This window comes from Plasmopara halstedii, assembly GCF_900000015.1.
Source record: "Plasmopara halstedii genome assembly, contig: Scaffold_253, whole genome shotgun sequence".
Classification (NCBI taxonomy): domain Eukaryota; phylum Oomycota; class Peronosporomycetes; order Peronosporales; family Peronosporaceae; genus Plasmopara; species Plasmopara halstedii.
The window spans coordinates 768,271-792,443 of NW_020187174.1; the positions used below are offsets into that span (position 1 = coordinate 768,271).

Consider the following 24,173-nt stretch of genomic DNA (forward strand, 5'->3'; position numbering starts at 1 on the left):
CCGGACATGGGGTCCGCAAGGCGCGAGCAGGGCTCGTATCACGCTGCTGGCGCAGCTCACCTTCCTCGTCATCCCATGCGAAAAAGGAGTCAGACTCGTAGTCGACCACCTCCACATCCTCAGCGAGGTCACTCGTCATTGATAGCGTGCGCAAAGCGCGACGCTCGTGCTCATCGAGCTTAGGATGTACATTCCCCGGTGCCGCGGACGCACTGTCCGACATCGCACCGCGTGCGGGAGACGAAGTTGGGCTCTGCCCGAGGTCGCTGTCAGAACCAGCGAGACTTTGTGATTTTCGTGCCGTGGACACAGGGCTCATTGAGCAAGGAAGTCGTTTTACTCCAGCAAATTAAGTTGCAGTGTATAACGGACACGCGAGCCTCCTTGGGGCAATAATCGATTGCAACTGTAAACGTTCTCAATACTCAAGATTATGGCACGAAAATAATGATGACACAATCGCGATATCATGCACTATCCACTATCCACCTAAATTACGCTTCCTCAAGCGTTAAACTACGGCAGCCCCGCTGCAGCGATAGACATGACCTCATTAAGCAGGTCTACTTGCCCCGTAGACAGGTACTCAAACCTTTCATCCTTTATCCTCGCAAATGATATAACAGCAAGCCGCGTGCCTTCGTTGTAACTAAAATTGATACGAAATTAAACGTCTAATTATATGGAGTCATGCGGCTTGCAGACTACGTATACCATTGGCCTCTATTTTATCATTTTCATCAATATATATATACTTCGGTATACAAATTATGTATGCAAAGTACAAATTATGTACTTTGCACAACTAAGGTGTATGTACAGCACATTATTTTGATTCGATTATTTCAAGATGAATGTAAAGGTGTTGTAAATACTGTGCTGTATTGCTGTATACTGTGCTGTATTGCTGTATTTAACAATGACAACACCTTTACATTCATCTTGAAATAATCGAATCAAAATACGTTTTTCTAATCGAAGCTCCCTGTGCGAGATGCGCATCATCCAGTTGCACAGAAGGAAGTTTCTTCACTGCTTGTATCTACGACTTGGTCCTTATATTAATTCCGTATAACGATACAAAAAATCTGAAATATCGAAATCCTTCCATGTGGGATAATTCATCGATATATGGATGCACGACACGTTGGTAGTTTTGATAGAACAGGCTGCATACATGCCTCTGACTGATAGTTGTAGCAAATATTAATATTAATGTTGCTTTGTACATTACTCAAAGAAACAACAAGTTAGCATCAAGTCTTGATTATATAGTCTGTTACGAAGTAAGTAAAATATCATATAAGTATGGACGGCTCAACTGAAGCGCTGTAAGCTATGCCGCGTTATTGTAATGGCGCGTTTAACTTTTGCTGGATTAACAGTGACATTAGCGAAAAAGAGTCGCACTTTGAAAGTATGTCCTCGTCGCTTAGGAACCTTCTGAGTGTAGGCAGCACAAACACGTCGATATCAAGGTTGATGGTTTCGGCGTACTCGAGAAGCCCTTCAACATTATTCTTTGCCATGGAATGCATATCGAGATCCGTTTTATGAGGCACTGGAGTTGTGAGCTTTGACATCAAACACATAAAGATCATATTTGACGCAATCTCTTTAGTACTGGGATCGTTAAGTTCATCGATTGCCATACGTCCAATACCGAGATCATTTAAACCCTGGTTTTTTAAAGCAGAGTACAAGATGAAATCCCGGGTCGGTTTCTCCACGTCCGGATGAGAATCGTACCAGCTCTTCAACAACGGGTATGCAAGACGTTTCGAACTCGAGTTTAACCAAACGTCAACCAGTTTCAGTTCAAGTCGCTCACCTATGGCGTTCAAGCTATTGACGGCATAAAATTTAGCGCTGAATTTGAGCAACGATTCTTCAAGACGTTTGGCAAATTTCTGTGTCCTCTTATCCAGCTTGAATGTGACGAGTAAAGCTATCAGTGCGTCTATAAAGTAGTCGTCACACGCTATGTTACCGTCAACAACTGCGGTAGTCGCAATGGAGTCGATTAGTTTATTCATGTCGAAAGCCTTCTCAAAATTGGTCGACCACCATTTAATCTCAGGACTGTTAAAAAGATCCGCCTTTACGTCGGCAATCTTCGCGTCCTTGAAAAGTTCCAAAGCTGCTGTCTCTTTGTCAGATGCTAATCTCAAGTAATCAGAAGGCTTTGGGATCTTCAGCGAAGGCAATGAGAAATCTTTCGGTATTCTCAAGGCCTTGACGTCAGATGCAAGACGTACAGACGACACCACGTTTTCTTCTACTGCAGCAGGTAGAACTCTCTCCTCCAAAGGCTTTAAGGATTGAAAGGCAGTCGACATTAGAGTTCTTTCTTGTCGCTGGACCAGCGTACGCTCAGTGCTTGCCTTTACGTTTTTCGATTAAGAGGCTTTACTACACACCAGGAAAGCAACGCATGATAGCAATAGGAAGTAAAGCCGTACTGGATTTTCGCGCATAGCGATCATGTATAACCAATGGTTCCTTGACAAAAATTAAGAAATGAATTCTTCATACTTCGAGCACAAAAACGTGTAGTGATTTGCTATTAAACTTACTAATTTATTGTATCCGATGAAGTTGGTAGATTGACAATATATCCGGATATAATAGTTTGCCAGACCACGTGCGTTAAGCACAGCTGGATGCTTTGGTCAGTTAGCGCGTGAGTGTACGAATGCATTAATATACCACATCAAAGGTTCGACCAAAATGTTGCGTATTTTATATATAATTATAATATACTCTAACAAAAAACAAATCAGCGAATAACTGGATACACTTCAGAGCCAGTCGTTTTGCAAGGCTTTCAATAGAAAGGATGTGAGCTTAATTTGCGGTTTTGTAAAATTTTTAAGAGAACAAAGTCAAAATTAATACTGCGGATTGTGATGCAGTATATTTTCTGAGTTGGCATACGAACAACGAAGCTGCATCTGTGAATCGCAGTGAGTTATTCTATATGCTTCTTACAACCACTTACAGTTTACCTCATATTAGTTTGGAGCCACATCATCGCGTATTGTGTATTGTGGCGTCCAACAATTTGCATATTGTCCGTCCTGACTGATTTCATATGTGCTATCAGTGCTCGTAACTAGCTGTCAAGTGTACAGAAAAACATTATGAGTGCTGACAATTTGGCATGAAAGACCACATCAGAATGTCAAATGATTGGCGTGGGCAGAGAGTAGATTTAGATGAGGTTCTTCAAATGGTTGTAAAGTGCACTTTCATTTGCCGTACAGAGACAAGTTACACTAGCGACTGTTCCGGATCGAACATACTGACGTAAAGAGTATATATTCTCGAGGTCATAGCTCTTCAGATACAGGTGACACGTTCTAATATGAGCTCATCAAGCATGTGGAGTACATAGTGTATAATGGCGTACACAGACGTAGGTATGAACCTATGTGCAATTATAATTAGAGGTACGAAAGAAATGATAGTAATGAGTATGATGGGACACTATGACGAAGAAGTTTGTACATTAGCTGCTAGTCTCAAGACATGAGGATCCATTAGCAACATAGTAAACCAAATATAAATAGTATTTACTCTAAATTAGACTTTATCTTGAAAAGTGTAGCTTCTAAATTAAGTGGGAACGAGAGAAAATCACATATATTAGACTTTGGCAAGTATTACTTACTATTTTGGTTTGAGCGAATAGCGTGTTGAGATAGCACCGCTTAATGGCCCGATACGGCGTTATGTGACCATTTTTCATATGACGGTTCAAGCACGTCGATTACGACAATTAAATACGGACGTTATTCCGGATATGGTAAGAGTCGTTCATTTGTCTAGTATTTAAGATTGCTTATAGAAGGATCTAGAAGGAAAGACTTAGAGATAGCACAGTTTAGCGAATTAAGGACCTGAATACGTTTACTTTGGCTTTGACAATCTTTTCAACAGGTTAACAGCCGCAACCAAGTCTTCCTCTAATCTACGTTCTTCTCGCCACGGTAAATAAGGGAGCCGAAGGCTCATGGGGAGTGGTAAATATTACCACTGTGAGTATAACATGAGGATGACCCTAGCAAGAAAGGGACTCTTGGCGCACATTATGACCGTCAAGGATGAGAAAGACATCACGGAGACCTGGCTCGTGAACGACGCCAAGGCGCTTGGCATCATCGCTCAGGGTGTTGAGATTCAACACCAGACCAAGATTCGTTCGGCTATACGTGTCATAGAGGCCTGGGGGGCCCTCCGTGATTTCTACAATCGCTTGACACTTCACAATCGTGTGACGATGATGCGTCGACTCAACAATTTCAAGTTGGAAAGTGGTACAAGCATGGTAGAACATCTAGTTTCTTTGAACGAGCTGATAGTGGGACTCCAGACTACAGGGACCCGGTAGATGAGTCACGCAAGTTGGTGGTACTTTTGAGTAGTCTGTCGTCGGAGTACGAGATAACTTTGTCGATTGTGGAGAATGCGAAGGTTATAACACTGATTGAGGTCAAGGAGAAGCGGCTCAAGGCATCTAAGAAGCTACAGAGGGAGAAAGCCACGGAGTAAGTGCTTCGCGTAAGTGGATGCGCTAGAAGATTCAAAGGTGGAAGGGACAATCAATGAAATTGTGGTGTCCCAAGGAATAATTGAGAATTTAAAGGTAAGTGCTAACACTGTGACAACTTTGGACACATGAAGCGGAACTGCCCGGTCGGGAAGCGATACAACAGCGACGACGCGGTGTTTGCTGTTGGTGAAGGAAGATCAGTAGGATGGTTGATCGACAATACATGACCGCGCACAGAAATCAACTTGTTTGAAAAAAGATCCTTGAGGCTAGCGTTGAAGTTACGATTGTAGACGGCAAGAGGTCGATCGTCAGAGGAGCCGGCACGGTGAACTGACTGGTTTGGACGGAAAGGCTATTCGCATGATTGAAGTTCTGTACATTCCAAGACTTGACAGAAGATTACTGTCAGTCGGCAAGCTTGCGGAGCGTGGCATGAGTGTAAAATTCTCGCGTTCTTCATGCGTCATCTGGAACAATGATCAAGTGATTGCGTCGGGTACAAAAATCAGAAAGGTATATATGCTTGACTGAGAGCAATAAAAAGCATGTCTTGTGGAGTATTCAGTAAGTGGGGGCTTTGGCATGCTCGCATGGGACACCCAGACAAGAATGCGCTGGTAAAGACCCAGCACTCGACGAAAGGCATCCCACTTATAAAGTAAGACACGAAAACGTTATGTGCCGGTTGTTTAAAGGGCAAGTAAATAGTCACCAGAGTTCCTTCACATTCAATGACGTAGACAACGCGTGTACTCGAGCGCGTGGACGCAGATGTCATGGGGCCAATGAGGACTCCATCGAAGGGTGGTGCAAAGTACATGTTGACGTTTGTGGGTGATTTTTCAAGGTGTGTGGTGATATTCATAATCAAGAGAAAGAGTGAAGTGGCTGGCATGTTCGAGAAATTCTAGACGTTTTATGAAAATCAATAGGGAACACTTCTGAAGAGTTTGCGTTCCGAGAACGGGTCGGAGTTTACAATTGCTGACATATGACAGCAAAGCAGCATCATGCACCAGCGTTCCGTTTCATGTAGCCCTCAGTAAAGCGGGGTGGCAGATCGTATGAACAGGACAATAATGGAGAAGGCCCGGAGTAGGTAGAAAAAAGGAGGACAGATATCCGCAAGGGTCCAATGCATTTGATGATAGCATTTTGAAGCGATACGACGCTGTGGTGATATGGAGAGACACTGCACGGTGATGAGATCCCTACCTCTACTTAATCTGGGTGCATCGCGCGTGGTGATTATAACCCACAGCGCTAGATGCCCTCGAATCGGAGAGTGCGTTATGTTTTGGCCTCATTCCTTGGTCAAAGTATCGCGCCACACATCAACGATCCCTACTTAGTATGATGTAACGTCACACATGGGTACTTCCATGCGATGCACGACGCGAAATTGGTATGAAAGTACATGTGTGTTTTTCGCAAAAAGGATCTGCTGTGGAAACCCTAAAGGTAAATGTGGATGTGTCGCAAATAAAACACCTGCTGAGCGAGTTCTTATGAACGATAGAAAAGACGAACATTTCGTTTTAGTCTAATAGCATGAGCTCAAAATATATATAGCCTTGGGATGACAACACTTAGCTACGGTAGAGACTATCGGTTCCCCTCCTGATAGATGCATGTGAGCCCAACCTCTGTGCGTTTGCTAATGCGAATCCTGGAGTCAAAGCTTCCTTCATAAAATGAGCAAGGCAAAACCGTTGGAATGATCAAGAAGTAGATCGATTCAAATGAAAGAATGCATGGTTAGATTGGCTTGCGCAAATACTGAAGTATTTTATTATTTGAATACATAATTTGCTGCTGTAACAGAGCTCCGCACTTTTTGGGAAGTTAAGGTGTACCAGCAAGGCTTGATAAATTACAAATGCGTATGTGAGCAGACCAGGAAAGCAAATGAGTGATCTCAGTTAGTCCCGCAGGAATGGATATCAACGACACAGATAAGTGAGTAACAAGTTATCATTGAAGCTTCAGAAGCCATCATACGTTCCAAGATGAGATCGGACCTCGAAGTTGTATTGACGGATTTAAGTCATTACTATAAGCGGAAAGGAGGCGGCGCGACTGTCGCTGATATTAACATGGACGATCTGCAAGTCAGTCCCCCGCGTTTGGAACTTGTAGGTTTGCTATCTGTGGACATGACGTGCTTTTCGATCAGCATTTTTGGCGTAAATAAACAAGTTTTGGGGCATGTTGATCAACACGCGTTAGATCAGGGTATAAATATAAATACAATGATGAGTGAGTATGGACTACGAATTAAATGCAGTATCTTTATTGACTGGATATGAATGATAAGAGGGACAACAGCATAGAGCAGATGGCGGATGCGAAAAAAAGCGCTTGTACCAAAAATAATGTGGTTCACTTCATTAGTGGAAATTTGATGTGGATTGTGATGTGAACGCGACCGTACAGAAGCCTTGCCGTACACAAAACTGCGTCAGCCATGTAACGGGGTTACACGTACCTTGGTGTAAAAGGGTAAGTCGCACTAGATGGTGTGACAGTACAAAGGTGTGGATTACACAAGTCGGTGTAATCACATAATGGTGTGGCTACACCGTAACAAGATGCCACAACGTGGCGGGGTTGCCATATTGATTTGGTTTTACTATTAATTAGAAAAATCTAAGGTTTCGGATATAGTCGGCTCTCTTGCAAGCAAAAAATCAAATAATTACAGTTTCAGTTTTGAATGGAAGAGTGTTTTTACCTTGGTTAACGTTTTTAGGTACTCTTGGAGGTAGGGATTGCGATCTGCTACACTCGTCTGATTCTGGTATGGAATATAAGGTCGGTGGCCTTAGCTTAGCTTCCTCTAAGCAATGAGCTACGACAGCCTTGTTGCACTTGGTAACACTTGTAATTATTCTACTCCTGAGTCGATACGACTGATCTTTTGTGAGGATGGAGCAATTCTCTTGGTATGCACGACGGGCTTAAGAAGCTGATGTCCCTATTTGACCCTGAGTGTAACGGGGTTACACGTACCCTGGTAACAGGGGGGTGTCACACGAGATGGGCTGGTGTGCCTGCACCCAAACAAGATTACGGTATGTGGCTGGGTTGCCAGTAGTTATGCGTGTATTTAGATTTTGCTATATGTATTTAAGAAAATCTATACATTCAAAATTCGGCGGCTTTGCCGCAAACAAAAATAAATAAAAGTCAGTTTTGGATTTTAAACGGAAGGGTTGATTAGCCTTGGATTGAGGCAATAATTACTCCTGGAGTTAGCGGATCGCGATCTGCTAAACTCGTACTTGTTTTAAGTATAGAACGAAAGGTCGGTGACCTAAGTTATGCTTCCTTAAAGAGCTAAGCTACGGCAGCCCCGTTGTACTGAGGGCATGCAACACCTTGCTTCGCAGGACCCGAGGCGATAAGCGCGTGCCTAGAGGCGTTTTCGAAGTATGAAATTGCTCTGCTAGAGCACCTAGAGAAGAAGCTGTTGGCATCAACTGCGTCCATGATGCCACCGTCGACGACGGGTGAATCCTCCCAACCCAGGCCCCTCATGGTGAGTGTTAAGACTTTCGAGGGTAAGGATGGAGAATATTTCATGCTCTGGGCGAAAGAGGCCGATATGGCTATGGCATTCGCCATGCTCCAGAACGATCAACAGCGCGTGGGGCTAGCTATCTCCAAGCTCGTGGGCCGAGCGCGAGAACGTGCGGTACTTGTTTAAAGTGGCTTTCTCTTCCTGAAAGGATCTAAAGCTGCAGCTTTTGCGAGTGTTTTCGCCGCCTACCAGGCATATCGCGTGCGATCGCGTTTCGTTGCCGCCCGACAGGGCAAGATGAAATCGGTGGACTTTATTCAAGAGTTAAGAACTCTCATCTCTCATTGCCGGGGGTGGCAGCCGATCCTCTCCCCGGGTCGGTCATAGTTACCATTTCTATGGAGGGCCTCCGCACTGGCGTGGCCAGAATGGAAGTCTTTTGTGTGCGTCCGTCTTCTTTTGAAGAAATGGTGGGTATGGCTATAAATGTCGATTTCAAATTTAAGTCTCCGCAACTTGGTTGAAATGCACACCCTCAGAACTTGTCGATTGGGTTTGAGCCAATGAATCTAAGCTATGCTGACAAAATATAGGGAGAGCTCCGAGCTGCCGAGCAGCGTTTAAATACTCGACGGTGGTTTGTCTGTGGAAAAACCCGTCACCTTCGGACTGGTTGTTTCTTGCGCAAGGCGCGTAAAGGTTCGTCGACCCGACGTCCCGCATCTAACCAGCCTGGTTGTCGCGGGATGATAAGAAGAGCCAGTAGGCGTGGAGCGCCCGAGCGCCCTACTGGAGAAGAACTGAGTTGTATTGCACTTAAGGAGGTAGAGTGCAGCAAGGCCTAGCCCCGAAGAGCTACATGCTCTTGAACACGATACGTGTGCGCAAGCCGGGCTTGCTGATTGTAAAGGCGGCCGTGAAGGGCTTCGAGGAGCCATAGAAAATCCTTGTCGATTCTGGTGCGTCGGGCAATTATGCTCGACGCTCCGCGATCGAAGGGGGGACAGCTAAATGCTGAGGCGCTGGAAGCGCGGTTGAGTGACACCGTCACTGTTTGCTTAGCGAGGGGAACTGTATCAAGAGTCCATGTGGACCTCGGTGTCAAGTTTCTTGACATCGATAGCGTGGAACGCTGTTAAGTCTCTGACTTTGATTCAAGTTATGACGGTATCCTTGGTATGGCATGGCTGGAACACCATGAGCTATGGATCGATTGGAGGTCAAAGACCTTGGGCGCTACACGCACGCCTCCTGGTGGAGCTTTGGTGAGTATTGAACCAGCTTTGCTAGGAAGCAGAAGCGCTATTGGTCCGGGCACTAAACCAGGACGGTCAATGTGCGGGATATCGGAGTTTCCAAGCTGTCGAGCACCGAAGGTGTATTGGATGGGAGTCCCGCGCATGGCTTGCAGGCTGAACGAGTAGTGGCACGTGACTTGATATCTTAGCTGCTGTCAACGTGACGAGCGATATTGCGCGATAATCACTGAGCGTTACTCAAGTATCGGAGCAGTCGCTGCATGCCATGCTAGGCAAGATCGGCGAATAGCCGAAACACCGAGGGTGAGGTCCCATTGATGCACGTGATGTGACACGTATCCCGCTGAGAACTGCTCACGTTCCAAAGCAGTTGCTGCATGCCAAGAGTGGCATGATCAGACGAGGTCCGAGGCATCAATGGTGAGGCCCCAGTGATGCGCGTGGAGTGGCACGTAATCTACTGAGCACTGCTCACGTTTAAAGCAGTTTCTGCATGCCAAGAGCAGCATGGTCGAACGAGGTTTTAGGCAAGGCCCATCTGATACTCGTGAAGTGGCACGTTATCTACTGGACAAAGACTGCAGAAATACCATCTCTTCGTCGGATGTTGTTAATAATATTAAGGCTTTGATGGAGCAGGAATGGTACACTGGAAGACGCTGAGTGCGTGTTCCGACTGATCTTGACGAGACGTCAAACTTCTGTACAGTGGAGGCGGCGATGCCGTATCGTATCTGCAAGACCCAGGGCGTCGACCCTGACCCAGGGTGTGTCTACTGTAGACGATAGCGCACAGCTATATACCCTTGTCAACGGTATGACGAGAGAGGAAGACGGCGACGTCACCCTCGAGGCTGACCATGTGGTGGATGTTCTTCTTGAGCTGGACGAGATGTTCTTCGAAGAGTTTGGCGGCGCCTTGGATGCAGACAATTTATCCTAGGTGGTCATTGTAAAACCGAACGAGGAGATCAACTCGTCGTCGCTTCGGGACGAAGCTGTCGTGGAGGACACCAAGAGGATGCTTAACGCACGAAGTGGATCTTCGATCCAAAAGAATCCCTCGGATCCGTAACATCCCCCCGACACAGGGCTCGAGAATGTTTGGTAGAGAAATATTAAGACGTCGTCTCCAAAGCAGTCTAACTTCCGGACCGAAGTGTGCGTCATGAGTCCGACCTGGTTCAGGGATCAAATACTGCGTAACACGCCAATGACCCCTGTCCAAGGAGCAGTGTGAAGTCATTAACGCTATTTTATGTGCGAAGCACGACGGTGCGTGAGAGCAAGTCACCCCATTCGACACCCACGATTTTTTGTGTCCGGAAGTCGAGCGGCAAGTGGCGTATCGTTCACGATTACAATAAGCTAGACGCAGCCACCATTTTGGCACAGACGCTGATTCCTAGGGAGGATGTTCCTCAGAACAATACGGTTGGCCGTACAAAGTACAGTGCACTAAGCTTGGTCGATGGGTGTCACCAATTGCTCATGAGAGCGAGTAATATTCCGCTCGCAGCGGTGAGCAATTGAGCGGCATGCTCTGGGAGTGGCCGCTGATGCTGTCAAATGCACCAGCAACATTAGATCGTCTTGTGACGCAGTTGTTCGGACCCCACCCTGGGTATGCACAGACATACTCCGACACCACATCAAAGCAGACAAGTCCATCTTTGGGTCAGAATCAATCCCCCTTTTTATGGTGCTTCATTGGGAAGCGTGGCCTTCGGGCGGATCCCGCTAAGGTCAAGGCCATTGTGGACTAGCCGGTTCCAAAGAACCAAAAGGACTTGCGCAAATTATGCGGAAATGGCACGGCCATTCTCGAATCTCCTTCGGAAGGATACGGAATGGTGCAGGAACACCGACCATCAGTAGGCTTCTGACAGGTTCAAAGACAGCCACCTTCATGCACCACTACTACGGTTGCAAGACCCCGATCGTCTTTTCAGTGTCGTCTGTGACGCTTCGGACTTTGCCATCGGCTATGCACTGCTGCAAGCGGACGCCGAGAGTCGAGATCGGGATATCGCATTTGAATCTCGCCAGATTAATGCTGCGGAAAAGAACAACCCAATCCACGATGAAGTATGTCAAGTTCAGGGTGCACCTGCTTGGCTCAAAGCCGTTCGTGATCTACACCGATCATGCGTCATTATACCCTGCGACTCAGTCGCCTCACCTCTCCCAGAGGATGGCCAGGTGGCTCTCCTTCTTCGCAGAATATAACTTTGGGGTGATGTATAAGCAAGGAAAGCAGAATGCTTTGGCTAATGCGTTGTCATGCAGACCGAATTATGAGCTTGCTCATTTCACGACGGTGAAGTCGTCCGCGACGGATTTGATCCGCGCCACATACGCGTGTGATGGTATGTGTGTAGCGCTGCTACAGGCTCTCGGGAGCACGGAGTGTAAAAACTCGGACAATAATTTGTCGGCGCGATTGCGCGCACGAATACACCGATATTCGTTGAATAATGGGTTGCTGTATCATAGCAACGATTGACGGATACGCCACAAATGGTGGTTCCTCACGACGAAGATTTCAAACATCGTATCCCCTATGAGGCCCACGATACCCCACTCAGTAGTCATTTTGGTCGTGAGAAGGCCTAAGGTTCTGTGAGTTGCCACTACTGGTGGTCCAAGCTGTACAGACGAACGAACACATATGTGCGCACGTGTCAAAGGATAAAATTCTCTCCTAATGTGGCGGCGCCGCTGGCCAATTTACCGGTGCCCTCCGGGGGCTGGCAGTCTCCATGAGTATGGACTTCGTGTTTGGTCTGCCGGAGGACTCGGCGGGCAACACGAGTGTGGTGGTCTATTCTGACCGTCTGAGCGAGATGGCTTATAGTGCCGGACACCATCGATGGTTTGGGTATAGCGGCGCTATTTGTGGATCTTGTCTTTTTTCGACAACATGGATTTCCGGAGTCAATTGTCTCTGACAGAGACCCACGCTTCACTGAGAAGTTTTGGTCGACAATCTTCGTAGTGCTGGGCACCATGTTTACTATGTCAGCAGCTGACCATGCGCAGACCGAAGGTCAATCTGAGCGCGTAAATTGCGTCGCTGAAGACGTTCTTCGCAGCGTCTGCGCTGAAATGCTGAAGCGCTAGAGCGTCATGCTGTCACTCGTAAAGTCTGCTCAGAACAATGCAGTGCATTCATCTCCCGGTAACATGCCGTTCTATGTGAACGGGCTTGTTAATCCTCGCGTCCAGCTGACGCTGCCATGACATGGCTCGGGGCTTGGTGGAGATAAATAGTGAACGGCTAGCGGAAGGCTGCCTTCCATTGTCCGCAAAGAGGTCGATGACTTCTTGTCTACCAGACTGAGCACTTTCGTGATGCGATGGCTGAACGACAAGACATGCAAAAAGAATGTGCAAACGGAAGAAAAAATGCCGAAATCATTGAGGTCGGATACCTGGTTTTTATTAAATGCTAAAAAGCTATCTACATTTGCGGTCTCTGCTGTCTTCAAGACAAAGCTCCGTCCACGGTTTTTTGGACCTTTAAGGTCGTGGCCAGCTGCGTATACGTTAAACCTTTCGAGAAGGATACACACCCACCTGGTATTCTATACGGGTTTGCTAAAGCCGTACCGGGATCCGGCGCAAGGGAACGCGGGCGCGTTGGTGCCGGGGCGGCGCCCAAGTGCGCCCGGCCACCCCGAAGTGATCCAGCAACTGATTCTGTTCATATAATACAACGATTTCCGTTTCCAACGGCGCCAGGAGCTCCACCGTTGCACGAAGAACCGTCTTCGCTCGACGGCTAGGAGCCGCTCTTTAAAGTCCTCATCCTCAACGTGAAGCAGTCAGTGCACAAAGTACACCAAGCTTTCGAGGTCTTCCGCACAACGGTATGTGACCTCGGCAAGATGCTCGGTAGAGCGCCGACGACGGACTTTCGGACTTTGCTCTCTAGAGCTCGAAGAGCATCGGAAGTCACCGAACGGCGATCGTAAGTCGTCATTGCCCGCCGCTGACTCATCTCGATGAAAATGCTCACGTGAAACGCCTTGTGGGCTGACGTCGTCAACAGGGTCGAATTTAAAATCTTGTGATTTCGCGAGGATACCCAAACTCTGAGAACTCGTGGAATTTTGAGGTGCCACTTCGGCAAGACTGCCCAGACGTCGTGGAGACTTATTATCAGAAGTATCATGACGCTCCGCATCACCGTGCGCTCCGCGGTTCTTGGCGGTAGCCCGGGAAGCTGAAGGGCAATGAGCTGAGCTCAAGCTATGGCACTGAGCTGCTGTGGTCATAGACTCACCCTGTGGAGAGACCACAGAGCTTGCGGGAGCGTGATAAATTATTTCATGTGTCACAGGCCGAAAATACGCAGGAAATCGGCGTTGCGCCAAGAGTACTCAAATCGAAGATGGCGTTCTACGCGTACGTTCACTTTGTTGTGGCGGACCCACAACGAAGTGTAAGTTAGACAGCAAGAAAAATTTTCGGTGTCGCTGCATCCATCGCTCAGAGCTCCTCACCATCTGCAGCGGTTTCGCCAGGGGGAAGCACCACAGGAATAGTTCGCATAGCGGGTACAAGAGCGCCTCCTCTTTGAGCTCAAAGTCGAGCGCGGTTCCTTTCCATTGAATTTCCTGAGGTACCAAGAAGCGAGCTCGGAGAGATTTTAGCTGGTCAAGCTCAGCTTGTGTCGTGGTCGGGGTTCCGACTACGTTGACGCCTAGCGATCATGTGATCGCGTCTTTCGCTTAAGTAGCGGGATCCGCCGAGCGGAAGCCGTATTCCACACGAGGGTATGGGACCGAACGTGGATACGAGCATAAAAGCCGCCTTGTGTGCAGCCTTCAACTGCTGCTCCTGTGCCTCGTCGAGGCGATTGGTAATAAAACCACTTTCCGGAAGTTGAGAAGTCGTGAACGGGCTCGGTGTCCGCACTATTCATGCAGACCTCACGCCGCGCCGTCGGCGCACATCGCTCTTCTCTTCTTCCCATCCTGGAAAAAGGATATCCGACTCATAGTCGACTTTTTCCGAATCTTTGATAAATAAGTCTGTCGCCCGTGGCGGGCACGGTGTGTGGCCCCGGTTGTCGATCGTATGGAATGTGCTTCCCATTAAGCCGCGGACGTACCGTCCGGACTTGCACCATGTGCAAAAGACGAAAAAAGGCTCTTTCGTGGGCGTCCTCAAACCAGCGAGGCTATGTATTTTTCGTGTCATAGACTCAGGGCTTATTGGGCAGAGAATGCATGAGGATGCTCCTAGGGACGTAACGGTGTCTCAGACACGCGAGCCTCGTACGAGGTGACAGTTTAATGTGAACTGTGGGTATTCAAAATTTAGATGGGGGAGAGTGTGACGGGAATTCACGTTACCTGGTGTAAAAGGGTGTGACACACAAGAGGGTGTGACAATACAAACGTGTGGATTACACAAGTTGTTGTAATCACACAATGGTGTGGCTACACCGTAACAAGAAGCAACTACGTGGCGGACTGCCAGTGTTTATGCATATTAATTAGGTTTTACTATTTCATCAGGAAAACCTAAAGTTTTAGCTCTGCAAATCAAACAGAAATATACAGCTTCATTTTTTAAAGGGAAGAGTGTATTTGCCTAGGTTAGGGTTTTGAATACTCTTGAAGGTAGCGGATTGCGATCCCTATACTCGAACTGATTCTGGTGTAGAACGTTAGGTTGGTGGCCTTAGTAATCTTTCTCTAAGCAAAGAGCTTCGGCAGCCCCGCTGCAGCATTGTCAATACTTACCATATTTTGCTTCTACTTACATCCCTCACCGATAGCAACAGTGTTAGTGTATTTGACATCAATATCACACAGTCAAGATGTTGTCACTAGCATTTAGCTGGCAGGTCACATCCAGAGGCGAAGGCACCGAGAACACGTTTTCCAAAAAACAACTCTCATCCTATATTTTAAATAATTCTGAAGCTTTTGTGACGAAGCTGCATCGAGAAACAGAATTTTCTCATTGCTAGGAGCGAAATATTCTATCGCGCGCTTGCTGAATATAGCATAAACGATTCATCAAGGCTCGCGCATGTGATGGTTAAACAAATTGCCATGTAACCCTCCCATTTAGGAACGTAAAGTAATTGTAGAAACCAATAGATTACCTCGTTATAACCTTTGCGATTATCACTAACTATTGTCAGACTTTTATCCAATCGACTCCTTCTTTGTCGACTGGTGGTCGGAGTCCAGCGCACAATTGATCTAACCTCCTTACTCCACCATGGCCGAAACTAGCATCTACCCACGCGCCGAGCTTGACGGTCATAACGGCAAAGCCGTGACTGCCATCGCTACAACCCGCGAGAACCCAAACCTTCTTCTTACAGCTTCACGTGACAAGTCGTTGCTCGTGTGGCAGTTGTCGAATGATGGCGAGGAGTATGGCTTTGCTCGTCGTCGTCTTCAGGGCCACTCTCACTATGTAGAGGACGTTGTGATCTCATCGGACGGCCAGTTTGCCCTTTCAGGCTCATGGGACGGCACATTGCGTCTTTGGGACTTAAACACAGGCATCACAACTCGTCGGTTTGTAGGACACACCAAGGACGTGCTCTCTGTGGCCTTCAGCGCTGATAACCGTCAGATCGTCTCTGGCTCGCGGGACAAGACTGTTAAACTATGGAATACTCTGGGTGAATGCAAGTACACGATCACGGAGGACGGTCACACAGAGTGGGTTTCATGTGTTCGTTTCTCGCCTTCGACCGCGAACCCACTCATTGTGTCGTGTGGTTGGGACAAGGTCGTTAAGATCTGGAACCTCTCGAACTGCAAGCTCCGTACCAATCTCTTTGGCCACGAGGGCTACCTCAACACAGTGACTGTGTCTCCAGATGGATCGATCTGTGCTTCCGGTGGTAAGGATGGCACTGCCAACCTTTGGGACTTGAACGAGGGCAAACGTCTCTACTCGCTAGTGGCCGGTGATGTCATTCATGCCCTGATCTTTTCGCCTAACCGTTACTGGCTATGTGCTGCTACTACGTCGGGCATTAAGATCTGGGACCTTGAGTCCAAGATCGTCGTGCACGATTTGCAGCCGGATATCGAGGAGCCTAAGGGCAAGTACGCTCAGCTTCCCCATTGTATCTCACTCGCCTGGTCGGCTGATGGCTCGGTGCTCTTCTCTGGATACACGGATGGTATTGTCCGTGTTTGGGCCGTGGGGAACTAAGTTGAGATGTCTTGAGAAGTTGTAATGGAAAGATATTCATGTCATGAGCTAGTTAGACGTTCAACATGCCATGAGTATTTGAATTCTCCATATAATTATTGAGGTGACTTCTTATATCGAATCATTGTCCTCGTGCAAAGATATTGTAGTGTTGTTATGACACTTCGTCAAGATATTTAGCATAACACATTTACATAAGTAGTAGCTACTATAAACTAGTCATTCGGTCGTTATGCTGTGATTTTGATGCAAAGTTATTTCATACGAGGTTTCATCTTGTAAAAGTCACAAAGAAAACGTTGAATATTGGAAAAACACGTGCGTAAGGAGTGCGTATATGAATTTTTCACTGTTAAGCATTTGCATCAACTAGTGAGGACACCTGCCACTACCTGAGAAGCAACGATTAACAATACTGCACTTAAAGTGACTGTTTTGGGTCTGCGAGTCGATTTCAAGCCAATTGAGCAAAAAGCTAAGCGCATTTACTTGAGCTTCTTCTTGATGCGCAATTGATTGCTGTGACCACATTTTTTCTTGCGGCAGTTAGTAGCACGGGGAGGCAAACGTGCGTAACAGATACGACAGATTTGCTTTTCACAATTCGTCTTCTTGGCCAAAGCAGCGAGTGTAGGCTCAATGGCACCACCACGAAGGCGCAGCACCAAGTGAAGAGTTGACTCTGCATTGTATAAATATATTATGTCTCTTTACTCGCTTGAGACATATAAAAAACCACGCACCCTTCTGAATGTTGTAGTCTGCAAGGGATCGGCCATCCTCAAGCTGCTTGCCAGCGAAAATCAAGCGCTGCTGGTCAGGTGGAATACCTTCCTTATCCTGAATTTTTTGCTTGACATTGTCAATGCTGTCAGAAGGTTCCACATCCAACGTGATGGTCTTGCCGGTCAAAGTCTTCACAAAAATCTGCATGATTCCCTGTACTATACAAACGACATGTAAGCCACTAGTTTATCGTCCACGTCTTGTAAACTCGCTTATCCGCCGCTACTATCTGTCAAAATGCTGTTTGCCTGAGTGATAATCTATAAAGAGAAATTCTTTAAGATTGTCGACATTCAGCATGGAAAGCATTGTAGATGACGGACTCAGCGAAGTAAGTGAGCATCGACGCACCTTTCCACTCGCAAAATGAATACACAGTGTTGTTGTGTAGCGGTTGACCAACCAAAACAATTACATACAGAAGCCAAATCAATAAATTTATATTAACATTAATGGTCCACACATTGCTGAACCGGTTCAAGGCAAGTTATGGCCCAAATTGCTAAATGTACGTCCTGCTTAAAATACATTCAAAAGACTTTTCTTACCAGCGATTTGTCAACTTAAAAATTAACATTAAACACACAAAATAGCATGTGTGTAGGTCACATCATTGATTCGTCTAATTGTGATAGAAGATGATATTGATCCATCCTACGAGATGTGTACCATGCGGAACATCCGCAAAATTGTTTGAAATCAACGTCAGAATGATTTCTTAAAAAAAGGATATTCTCATGTAAAATTAGCTGCAGACAGGATGGTTATGGTCAGTGTGGCTCTGTAAAAATTTCAAGTCAGCATACTCGAATCACAGGGATAGACGTCGTTACTTGGTGCAAATTGCATCGCCAGAACGGCGCGTCAACAATACACATCGCCGGATCAGCTGTGTGCTCTAAACCTACAATATGTCACAACTGAATCAACGGCTCTAAAGTTAAATCAACGTGACTGCAAATAATTCCGATGTCTGGTATGGAAGAATTCATTAGAAAGATAGCAACACCGTCATATTTACCAACATTAGCTGAGGTACTTGACGGTATGCGATGGCTGCGACAGAATCCGGCATTGGCTGCGGGGATCGTGGTAGGGCTTTCAAGCTATTCGATTGCCAAGTATTATGAGTACGGAGAGGACAGCGACGACGAGAGTGACGACAGCAATAATTACATGGTAGCTGCTCACAATCAAGGAACACAAGACGAAATTACAGGGTGTTTGAAAACTTTACGCCTCAACCTGCTTAGAACTGATCTATACGAAAAAAAGAGGTTCAGCATGATCAATAATTCTGTCAGTACTAAATCTTTATGGGGTCGCTCGGGCGGGCTTCACTTCGACAAGGTTTACGACAAGGTTGGTTCTTTGAGCAGATTTAAACTACTTTAGCTCCAACGCTAATAACTTTTTTTCATAGGAAGCAACTTTCTCAAATGATGCCATCGAACAGGTGTGGTCATGCTTGCATGAAGGTGAATGTCCGCCCGGAGAACAGTGTCGTGATCCCGTCTGGGGTTGGTATATGTCAAACTGAAATACATTCCGCTCTTAAGTGTCAATTCGCTATAGTTTACTTCGCAAGAGGTTTCTCGAAGAGCTCAGCGTACAAATGCTACATCTATGCCATTGTTTTTTGTTTAAGATTGGCAGTAATATATTAACAGAATAAAAAATTAGCACATTTGAATGTCCTAAATTTCTGTTAGTCATCTAATTACAAATTTAGGAATCGTGTTGGAGACTTACATGACGTACTACCGAATTGGTCAACGCCTTATTATCACGCGAGTGATGGCAAGGGCAATGGCGCGCTCGTCAGTGGGGAAGCGAAATTCGTATACCATCGAAAAGATAGTGCAAAACAGCAAAAGTCGTGTCGGCAGTGCTGTAAGTACCACTGATTGCTGCGATTTATCGCACCTGTTAATTTTCACCGCTAATCAAAAATATTGGCCTTTTACAGGTTACGAGACCTCTGGGCGCTGCGCTAGCGACATTTTGGGATTCTTGCGTTGCATTCAACACATCATCCGAGTTTTTGTACTTTGACGGCGAGGACGACGACGGAACGTAAGATTCAAATGCTACTACAGTCTAACTAGAGATTTGGTGGACCCCGTGACGCTAGACAAGTTATGGCATTGCATGTTGTTATACGCAATAAAAGCGTTGCGTGGGACATCAATGACTCTATTATGCTGTAGTACCTTCTAACATTCCATATATTCCGCCGATCTGACGACTGAGCAGTTAATGTCCCATGTGTCAATGTTTTCTTAGATAACAAGGCCATACATGCTATTACGAAACGCTACAGACGGAAGGAATTGGCTAATATTAAGAAATAGAGACCTGGTGGTTCTGAAATTTTTTGTTATTTATATATATCTCAAATCTCAATTTTTATTCGACCTCAACATAATACTGATGACAGAGCTGCGCGTGAGCGAGAATTTTCCAAGTGCGCCCAAGGCTTGCGAAAACGTAGCAAACAAGTTCTTTGCCTGTTTTTATGAGCATGGCAAGCAACAAGCAGGAAAGTCCGATACGGAGGTGGGCAACGTGGCGTTAGAGAAGTGCAAGGACATGTTGCTAGCATACAATACCTGCGTGGACAGCGTATCAACCAAGAATCCGAAGGAGCTGTTTCGTGTGCCAGAACCTTATCGCACACGTGAATAGTGGTAGTTGCAATTACACATTACCCTGGGTATTATATGTGAGAAAGCTTTTATTTTCGTGTTCTCGAATTACAATGACAAGATAGATGCAGCCAAGCTTGATTTGCGTGGAGACAATGTGGTGGTTGCAATAGTAAGAGGTACCTAAGACTTTCTAATGCAAACAACCCCGCAAAAAAGAAGCAGGTTTTCTTAAACGTACTCAATTCGTCGGCTGCTTTAATAAGCATTCCGATAAGTATCAACCTGTGCTTCTTTACTCTTCACAACATCTTACTGTGTGTCTTTCTCCCACTCAAGGTTCGCGATTTCATCATCGACCTCCTCTTCAACCTCCGGATACATCGCAGTGATTTCATCCATGGTAGTAGCCAAAGTCGTACGGGTTTCCTCCATTAATCCAATTAGCTCCTTGAGTTCCTCGATTCGGGCCTTCGAGTCCGACACTTTTTCATTTAGTTGAGAAAACTGCATAGATCACATGATAAGATCGTCAATTTCTACAAAAATCAAAACCTTATAACACTTGACAAGCTTACAAGCTTATCGATGGTTTCCTGCTCGTTGACGCGCAGCTCTTCCGGTAGATCGCTCGACTTTGCGAAGACGTCCAGCTCCTCAGGAGTGATAGTCGGGTAAGAAATATTTTTGTAATTTGTTTCCATTGCATCCACCAGATCCTTGTTTTTAATGACCGAACGATAGTAATCAAAATCAATCGGTTCGGGCTCCTTTAAATAGGTACGAGCTTCACCCGCAATCTGGCCGTGCACGTCACGAAGGCTGTCAAGGGCGGCGCGGGCACGCGGATCTGTCAGTTTTTGTGAGATAGAAGCCCATTCAATTGCACGCGTTTGCAGTGCGCTGCGCACAACTTGCTTGCGGAGTTGGAGCATTTTAACAATCGGCAGCGTTCCCTTTGTTTGAGTTAGGGGCGGAGAGCGAGCGAATCATACAAACGCATACCTTGCTTACCAGTTCCCTATAATTAAGCATATCGGTTATTTTAGTATATAACTTCATGCCGCTTATTTTTCGTCAAGATGAACGGGTTTCCAATGGAAAGTGGTTGGGAGAAATTAAAGCGTCGTTGCCAGGAGGAACCGCTGGTGCCAATAGGATGCATTGCCACTGCAGGTGTTCTAGCTGGAGGTCTAGCTTCATTTCGTCGTGCTGCCGATGCTGCAACCCAACAAAAGTTCATGCGAATGCGTGTCATCGCTCAAGGTGCCACTGTTGTAGCCATGGCATTGGGTGGGTTTATCGCTATTAAACCAGATAAGAACAACAAGGAGCCCAGAAATTATTAGATACTATGTGTATAGCTGCTGAACAAGATCTTACCTTATCCCACATTTCGAGAATATACGAAAAGTTGTTATTTGTTCACTCAAGCTTTATATTTTATGCTAGAAAAAACATGAAGAAGATGAGGAATACCAATAAAATAGCAGAAATCTTGAGCGCCAGCAGTCTATTATTCGACAGGCTCGAAAAATATTTGAGCAACTCATGCTCCGCGCTGCTCACGTTTACCAGAGATTCCTCCACATTGTCATCAATTCTTGTAGCACAGCACACAAACCAGTAAGAATCTCTTTTAACCAAAAACTATCAACAGCTTGCGCTCACCTCCTCACAAGATCTCCCTGCTCATGTATTAAGGTTGACAAGCGTCCAAAAAGCTGTCCGATGTCTACGATGTGACTCTCAATTTGGGATACCGCTCCCGCTCTTGACTCTGCATAGTTTTGTTGTTCTGCAACGAGTTGCTCCTGTGTCATCGTGGTGATTAGAGGTTGAATTTCAGTCTGTTTGGTGTCAGCCATATTCAACCCTGGCCTCGGTAATGTGTTGAACAAATTTACTTCTTGCTCACTATCAGTATGGCTGCTGTTACTCCTCGGGGGCTTTGGAGCCTTGAAAGCTAGGGGCTTGCCCAATGCACGGGACGCCGTCTTGCCATATCTTGCGCGTCGACTCTGTTGTAACTTCATATTTTCTTGCCTAACTTCCAATATGTCTTTGAAGCCTTTTGTTGTAGCCATTAGGTTCGATTTCATCAAAGAGACAACTGCGTCTGAGTGCCGTGCGGCTTGTCTCGATGTCGCCGACTGCCGCTTGCTATCAATATACTCCTGTAGGTTGTCCAGCTGCATATTGATGTCCGTAATGTCCTTCTTTACGAGCGCCGCAAGCTCATTAATGGCATCAGTCGGGTCGTTAAACATATTATTCTGCCGCACCACTAAGCATCATCACAACGGTAATGACTATTGCTAAATAATGACCGTTTCTTATAATGCGTACATTGTGTTAGTTGCTGTAATCGCTTTGAAGCTTGATAAACTTCCTTTGAAATGTCTGAAGCTGCAGCATTAAACTGTGCATTTTCCTGAAACGGCGTGTGTGCTGGTTTCTACATGAAGGAAGAATAGGAATATTGTAAGGTATGAACAGTGAATAACAGCAAAGATTTCATAGCGATGATTTGTACCTGTAATGCAGTAGCACCCTTTGCATCTGAAAAGTGCTGGCACAGCAGCGCGAAGTCGGCGGTGCGATTTACCGCCATGACTCGATGAGTATAAGGTGTTCAGGAAATCTCTAGTGTATTTTACATAAACTGGTAAAATAGCTTTTTGTCAGAAAATACGGTATGTCCGTTGAAAGTGCATACTTATAATGTCTGCTACCGGTAAGAATTAACCGATTGTTGGAGTTATTCATTAAATACAAGAAGAAATAGTTTTAGGCAAAGCCTGGAAGATGTGACAGTTTGGCTACAAGTTAATCGCCTCGAAGGTACTTAATTATATGTGTCTGCGAGATGTATCTATTGCGAGCACAAATTCAGTAGGCAGGGCTGATATGGTAAGAAATTTTGCAGGTACAGCCATGGTTGACGATGTACATCTGTAATCATTCATAGCCAATTGAACCCATTGAACCCATTGACAATGCTAATAAGTGACCATCTCGCTGTCGTGACTGTGGATACAGAGCAATCTTTCCGCTGCAATGTTCTTATAAAAAAAAATTATCGACATACACAAACTTCAACAGAATTGTCAGCTTTGTATAATCTTTTTGGTAGAATGGCAGCCAAAATGCATCGCATGTATATGTATTCATCGGATGATTTCTTTCTCCCTAGAAATATATTGTGATAAAGTCTATAGTGCGACAAACGAAAGAAATCCATTCAAGGTATGAGCGTCGGACATAGTCGTCGTCTTTTCGATAAAAAACAAGATTCCATCACGCTTAGCAGGTGAAATTGCTCTTTTAAGTGATAACCTATATCTGCATATTTTACGCGAGTATCAATCGATTTTAAATTTTCGACAAAAAGCTGTTTAGCTCTCCTTTACCTACAATTGTAGCGCTCGCCTGGTCTTTTTGCGGTTACTGGCTCACTCTTCTCGAGGAAACAAAAAAGCGCTATTAATACGGCGAGGTGACGTTCATCGCACTTTAGAATCATCGGAGAGACACTTTATTTGTCAGTACCACACTGAGCACATCTTCAGATATCGGCAACATCGTCTGCCACTTCCAAAAGGCGGTACAAACAATCCTGTTTGTTAATTTCGAGTTTGTGTCTCTACCAATTGATAAACCGCCTTTTACGACTTGACAACCTTAGAATATTGATCATGCTGCACACCTCTCAAGAAGCGAAGTCGTCTCTCTTCAGACAGCTTGTCCTTTCTAACGCACGATTACTGAGCGTGAAGTTGTAAATGTTGACGCGCACAGTTGTCTATATTAGTCACTCGACCTTTCACAAGATTGGAAGGTGAAAGACAAGGCGATCTCTACATCACAGAATAAGGCTCGTCTTCGTTGGTAACCAAACTTGTAGCCGCAATAACTTGTTGAGAAAAAATTAGGGCGGTAGAGTCTATGAGTTGGTAAGCGTGATCAAAATTCACAACGACTTTTGCATCCAAAAAAGAGTCGACTGTGTTGTAATCTGCTCGTTAATTTTGTGATAAGGTTTTGCCCAGTCGAAAGCACAAGTTCGTGTCGTGACAAAACTCAATATTAGGTCTTAAAGACAGCCTGACAAAATGAACGCTAATAAAACCAGCATGTACGCTGTAAGTTATAAGCGGTTACATTTCAAGCGTTAAATCACGTGGCTGTCACCGTTAGCT

The 24,173-nt window shown here is 45.7% G+C and overlaps 10 protein-coding genes across 10 annotated transcripts; 5 read left to right on the forward strand and 5 right to left on the reverse strand.

Annotated features, from left to right (window-relative positions):
• Window positions 1–1,346: 1,346 nt before the first annotated feature.
• Window positions 1,347–2,339, reverse strand: PHALS_04209 (uncharacterized protein; the record flags this gene model as incomplete). Its single annotated transcript, XM_024722231.1, has 1 exon — window positions 1,347–2,339. The coding sequence occupies one exon, from the start codon at window positions 2,337–2,339 to the stop codon at window positions 1,347–1,349; it is 993 nt and encodes a 330-aa protein (XP_024573329.1).
• A 4,228-nt stretch (window positions 2,340–6,567) lies between these two features.
• On the forward strand, window positions 6,568–6,867 carry PHALS_04210 (uncharacterized protein; the record flags this gene model as incomplete). Its single annotated transcript, XM_024722232.1, has 1 exon — window positions 6,568–6,867. The coding sequence occupies one exon, from the start codon at window positions 6,568–6,570 to the stop codon at window positions 6,865–6,867; it is 300 nt and encodes a 99-aa protein (XP_024573330.1).
• Window positions 6,868–15,583: 8,716 nt separating this feature from the next.
• On the forward strand, window positions 15,584–16,537 carry PHALS_04211 (guanine nucleotide-binding protein subunit beta-like protein; the record flags this gene model as incomplete). The annotated part of the gene is made up of 1 exon (XM_024722233.1): window positions 15,584–16,537. The coding sequence occupies one exon, from the start codon at window positions 15,584–15,586 to the stop codon at window positions 16,535–16,537; it is 954 nt and encodes a 317-aa protein (XP_024573331.1).
• Window positions 16,538–17,022: 485 nt separating this feature from the next.
• On the reverse strand, window positions 17,023–17,900 carry PHALS_04212 (ubiquitin-60s ribosomal protein l40; the record flags this gene model as incomplete). The annotated part of the gene is made up of 4 exons (XM_024722234.1): window positions 17,023–17,219; window positions 17,281–17,481; window positions 17,675–17,790; window positions 17,872–17,900. 4 exons carry the CDS (start codon window positions 17,898–17,900, stop codon window positions 17,023–17,025), a joined length of 543 nt encoding a protein of 180 aa, XP_024573332.1.
• A 392-nt stretch (window positions 17,901–18,292) lies between these two features.
• Window positions 18,293–19,613, forward strand: PHALS_04213 (uncharacterized protein; the record flags this gene model as incomplete). Its single annotated transcript, XM_024722235.1, has 6 exons — window positions 18,293–18,299; window positions 18,354–18,685; window positions 18,747–18,843; window positions 19,056–19,216; window positions 19,293–19,399; window positions 19,610–19,613. 6 exons carry the CDS (start codon window positions 18,293–18,295, stop codon window positions 19,611–19,613), a joined length of 708 nt encoding a protein of 235 aa, XP_024573333.1.
• A 143-nt stretch (window positions 19,614–19,756) lies between these two features.
• On the forward strand, window positions 19,757–20,158 carry PHALS_04214 (uncharacterized protein; the record flags this gene model as incomplete). The annotated part of the gene is made up of 3 exons (XM_024722237.1): window positions 19,757–19,939; window positions 19,989–20,013; window positions 20,097–20,158. 3 exons carry the CDS (start codon window positions 19,757–19,759, stop codon window positions 20,156–20,158), a joined length of 270 nt encoding a protein of 89 aa, XP_024573334.1.
• A 125-nt stretch (window positions 20,159–20,283) lies between these two features.
• Window positions 20,284–20,906, reverse strand: PHALS_04215 (atp synthase subunit mitochondrial-like; the record flags this gene model as incomplete). The annotated part of the gene is made up of 2 exons (XM_024722238.1): window positions 20,284–20,478; window positions 20,550–20,906. The coding sequence occupies 2 exons, from the start codon at window positions 20,904–20,906 to the stop codon at window positions 20,284–20,286; spliced, it is 552 nt and encodes a 183-aa protein (XP_024573335.1).
• Window positions 20,907–21,053: 147 nt separating this feature from the next.
• On the forward strand, window positions 21,054–21,320 carry PHALS_04216 (Hypoxia induced protein, domain; the record flags this gene model as incomplete). Its single annotated transcript, XM_024722239.1, has 2 exons — window positions 21,054–21,078; window positions 21,148–21,320. The coding sequence occupies 2 exons, from the start codon at window positions 21,054–21,056 to the stop codon at window positions 21,318–21,320; spliced, it is 198 nt and encodes a 65-aa protein (XP_024573336.1).
• A 318-nt stretch (window positions 21,321–21,638) lies between these two features.
• On the reverse strand, window positions 21,639–22,585 carry PHALS_04217 (syntaxin-like protein; the record flags this gene model as incomplete). The annotated part of the gene is made up of 3 exons (XM_024722240.1): window positions 21,639–22,258; window positions 22,321–22,429; window positions 22,508–22,585. 3 exons carry the CDS (start codon window positions 22,583–22,585, stop codon window positions 21,639–21,641), a joined length of 807 nt encoding a protein of 268 aa, XP_024573337.1.
• A 601-nt stretch (window positions 22,586–23,186) lies between these two features.
• On the reverse strand, window positions 23,187–23,497 carry PHALS_04218 (uncharacterized protein; the record flags this gene model as incomplete). Its single annotated transcript, XM_024722241.1, has 2 exons — window positions 23,187–23,316; window positions 23,385–23,497. The coding sequence occupies 2 exons, from the start codon at window positions 23,495–23,497 to the stop codon at window positions 23,187–23,189; spliced, it is 243 nt and encodes an 80-aa protein (XP_024573338.1).
• Between the last annotated feature and the right edge of the window lie 676 nt (window positions 23,498–24,173).